Source organism: Buceros rhinoceros, unplaced genomic scaffold (assembly GCF_000710305.1).
Source record: "Buceros rhinoceros silvestris isolate BGI_N320 unplaced genomic scaffold, ASM71030v1 scaffold29716, whole genome shotgun sequence".
Classification (NCBI taxonomy): Eukaryota; Metazoa; Chordata; class Aves; order Bucerotiformes; family Bucerotidae; genus Buceros; species Buceros rhinoceros.
The window spans coordinates 1,928-6,159 of record NW_010418561.1 but is presented as its reverse complement, the minus strand read 5'-3'; the positions used below and the strand labels follow the sequence as shown (position 1 = coordinate 6,159).

The 4,232-nt window shown below is 54.6% G+C and overlaps 1 protein-coding gene across 1 annotated transcript; it reads left to right on the top strand.

Annotated features, from left to right (window-relative positions):
• The first annotated feature begins 758 nt into the window (after positions 1-758).
• GJC1 (gap junction protein, gamma 1, 45kDa) lies at positions 759-1,946 on the top strand. Its single transcript, XM_010138598.1, has one exon. The coding sequence runs from the start codon at positions 759-761 to the stop codon at positions 1,944-1,946; it is 1,188 nt and encodes a 395-aa protein (XP_010136900.1).
• The last annotated feature ends 2,286 nt before the right edge of the window (positions 1,947-4,232 follow it).

Here is a 4,232-nt window from a genome sequence, read left to right as displayed (position 1 = left end):
TTTAACTGCTAGCGTTGCCAGTCATATTGGTTTCTCTCTAAAATTTGTGACAATTCACTTTTTTTTAACTAGATTTTCCTTCTACTCTCCCCAAAACTCCCGCAAAATACATTCTAAAGTCTTTTCTGGCCCTGGAGGGAGATTTTTAGCCTCCCTAAGGGACGGATCCCAAATCCACAGAACAGTGAGAGTGTCCGGTCAGACGGCAGACATTCCGCAGGGCTCTGGGGTCTGTCTCGGGGCTGGCCCTGCAGAGTAAATGTCTTTACAGAGAGGGCTGGCGTCGGCTTCGGCTGCCCAGGGCAGTGGTGGAGTCCCCATCCCTGGAGGGGTTTCCCAGCCGTGTGGAGGTGCTGCTGAGGGACAGGGGTCAGGGGGGACCTGGCGGTGCTGGGGAGTGGGGGGACTCGAGCAGCTGAAAGGGCTCAAGTGTAAATGTTTCTGTTAACACTGGCGATCCTGAGCAGTGTGTCCCTGTGCTGCCTGCAGCAGCTTTGGGAGCAGTTTGGTTTGTGAAACGGCAGTTAACGTCTCCTTGGTTTTGTCACAGACTTCTCAGAAGGCTGTGGAGGAGACGTAGGATCTTCAAGCAAATTCTGGCTGCTGGAGTTTCCCGATAACAGGTGATGCTGCATTGGTTGTAAACTTCTGGACTTTTCTGACTCTCTTGGTTGAATTTAGCACCGTTGAGGCTCAAGCTGATAAACTCATAAATATTTGGGCGTTTTGTTCATTTTCTAGATAAAACTTTGCCCACCATGAGTTGGAGCTTTCTGACCCGTCTCTTAGAGGAGATCCACAATCACTCAACCTTCGTTGGCAAAATCTGGCTGACGGCGCTGATCGTGTTTCGCATCGTCCTGACTGCTGTGGGTGGAGAATCCATTTACTACGACGAGCAAAGCAAGTTTGTCTGCAACACCGAGCAGCCAGGCTGCGAGAACGTCTGCTACGATGCTTTTGCTCCTCTTTCACATGTGAGGTTTTGGGTCTTCCAGATCATTCTCGTCGCCACTCCATCTGTAATGTATCTAGGCTACGCGATCCATAAAATTGCCCGAATGGTGGAGCACAGCGAAGCCAACAGAAGAATCCGAAGCAAAAGCTTTTCCATGCGCTGGAAACAGCACCGGGGCTTAGAGGAGACGGAGGAGGACCATGAGGAGGACCCAATGATGTACCCGGAGATAGAGCTGGAGAGCGAGCGGGAGAACAAGGAGCAGCAGCCTCCAGCCAAAGTGAAGCACGACGGCAGGCGGCGAATCCGCGAGGACGGACTCATGAAAATTTATGTCCTGCAGCTCCTGGCCAGGACTACGTTTGAAATCGGTTTCCTGGTGGGTCAGTATCTCTTGTACGGCTTCGAGGTCAGCCCCGTGTTCGTGTGCAGCAGGACACCCTGCCCGCACAAGATCGATTGTTTCATTTCCAGGCCGACCGAAAAGACCATTTTCCTGCTCATCATGTACGGGGTGAGCTGCATGTGTTTGCTCTTGAATGTCTGGGAGATGCTTCATTTGGGATTTGGCACCATCCGGGACACCTTGAACAACAAGAGAAAAGAGCTGGAGGACTCCGGGACCTACAACTACCCTTTTACCTGGAACACGCCGTCGGCTCCTCCAGGCTACAACATCGCGGTGAAGCCGGAGCAAATACCATACACGGACCTGTCCAACGCCAAGATGGCCTATAAACAGAACAAGGCCAACATCGCTCAGGAGCAGCAGTATGGCAGCAACGAGGAGAACATCCCTGCCGACCTGGAAACCCTGCAGAGGGAAATCAAAGTGGCTCAGGAGCGCCTGGACCTCGCCATCCAGGCTTACAACAACCAAAACAACCCCAGCACGGGGAGCTCCCGGGAGAAGAAACCCAAAGCGGGCTCCAACAAGAGCAGCGCCAGCAGCAAGTCGGGCGACGGGAAGAGCTCCGTCTGGATTTAACACTGGCTGCACTGCTCAGTGGGGGTTTTTCTCCTAGTTTACCATAACCAGCAACCCCGTGAATAACGGCTTCCATGACGTAAATCTTTGACTCTGCTTGTCTTCAGGGATACCGTTGGCTCGTGATCCGACCTCTCGGGAAGGGTTTATACGCGTACTCTGGGATTACAGAACTTGCTGCTTCTGTCTTCCAAGTCAGGAGACAAATAGGTCTGTTGAATCATTCTCACGGCAGGTTTGTGCTGTACGTACGGTATCGCAGTACAGTTACTAAGCACAACTTCTTATAACTGTACACTGGCTTGCTGTCGTCGCTCTTTTTTATTGGAGCGAGCAGGAAGCAGCGGGTAGCACCGGCATTTGGCGAGGTTTCTGACCGTGATCCCCGGTTCCGTCGTTGTTCTTCCTCGTTTTAAACCTAAATTGTTCTATGCTGCGTTTCCAAAGTGCCTTGACCATGCAGACAGCCCAGAGCAGTCTCCGGCTGTCCGGGCAGCTCCGTCACTGAGCAGCTGAGTGGGGAGAGGTTCAGAAAACAGCCGTTCGTGGTGCTGGGGACTGTATCTTTAACAAAAACAATGTGCTGCACCTGAAATGGAAGTGTCGTGCTCGAGCTGCCATCTGCTGCAGGGGGTTTTCCCCCTGCGGAAAATTACTTAGAGGGAAAATGGGTGTGAGAGCACTTGGGCACACGCGGGGAGGGCTCGGACCTCCCCATAAGCTTTACACAACAGGAGGGAAGAGAGACTTGAAACTCCTGTAAAACCCCCAAAGCCCAGTAAATAGATTCAGCCCTTCCTGTGTTTCTGTGCTCTCTATGGAAAAGGACGGGTTCGAGGTCCGCTGTTACGTCAGGCCCCGCTCCCCGGGGCCACGGCGCTGCTCTGGTACCTCACGGAGGAGATTTCTGTCTTCTCCAAAGTAATCGGGTTCGATGGAGGGATGGTAATGCTGCTCCTCCAAGGAGCGCCCTGCCGCCCCCAGCCAGGCCAGGCGAGCTGTCGGGATGCGTTTGGGCAGGGCCCTGTCCCAGGATCCGCGAAGCTGCCTTAGTCCAGCCCCTCGCCCTGCCCCACTGCCCAGGGCTCCGGCACAGAGGGGGCCCTGTGTACGAGTGAGATTTCTGCTTGAGAGACCAGTCGGATTTGGCATTCTGTGGGTTTGGCATTAAACTTGAATTTATAATTAGAAAAAGGCGAGCGCGGCGTCCGCTGCCTTTGGCGGTGTCTTTTTGGCCAGGACGTGCGTTTCTGTTTGAGATGCTGATGACCCTGTGTGCTTTTTGCTACTATTTATACCGTGTTCGGGACCTCGCGCCGCTCTCTCTTTTTTCTTCGTTGGATTTTAATGTATTTCGGGGGCCACTTCCGAGGGGGACTGTTCTGGTTCTGGCTACCTCAGTCCCCAGTGCCCCGGCCAGGAGCGGGATTGAGGAGCCTGGCTCCGTGGGGGACACACTGCCATCCCACGGACACCCAAGCGTAGGGTTTGCGTTGAATTTAAACCAAGGGGACACAAGCAGAGCGCGAGGTTCCCCTCTCCTCAAGCTCTTGCTGAAAGTGGGTGTTTTGCCGAGTTGCTTTTGGTCTGTTCTTGCTCTGGGACACCAGCTGTAGATGCCAGCTCTCAGCTCCGCATGTCCAGAGGCACTGTGACCCCCCTCGCAAGGGCAGGGAGCTTCTCCAGCTCTTCTCCAGCAGAGAACGGGCGTTGTGATGTTGTGGGGAGCAATAACTCCTGGCCGCTGCTCCGCGAGAGGAGCAACCTCTGCGCTGGTGCAGAGGAGCCTCGGGTTGATGTCTGGAAGTGGAAGGAAGTTTTCCAGTAAGAATTAGCGGTGGGTAGAGCCTGAGCAGGGCTGGGGCAGGGACAGCGAGCTGGTGAGACGGGCCTGGCTGTGCGGGGGGAGGGGGAGCTCATTAACAGTGCTCGCCTAATTAAACAGGGTCTGAAGAGCAGCTCGCTGCCTGAAGACAGGCAGAGAGGCTTTACCAGCAGCGTGTGCTGGAGAAGCTGCCTGGAAAATGTGTCTGAGAGTCCTGGGGAGAGACATCCAGAGCCTGGAGGTAAACCCAGCGTGGTGCCTGTCTACAGCCCACTGGTTACCCCCACACTGGGGTGGTTCTTTCCAGCTTTCCCAAAGGGTTGTGTTGCTCTTAACCCCCGACAGTGATTTGGGAACAGCCTCTCCCTGGCCCAGGGGCGAGCAGGGAAAGTCCTTTCCCCTCGCTGCTCCTTCTGCAAACTGCAGCCACTTGAGATGCACCTGGCCCGTGGCAGGCGCTT

Excerpts from the sequence above, each read along its gene's own strand:
- GJC1 (XM_010138598.1), top strand. The coding sequence starts at position 759 with ATGAGTTGGAGCTTTCTGACCCGTCTCTTAGAGGAGATCCACAATCAC.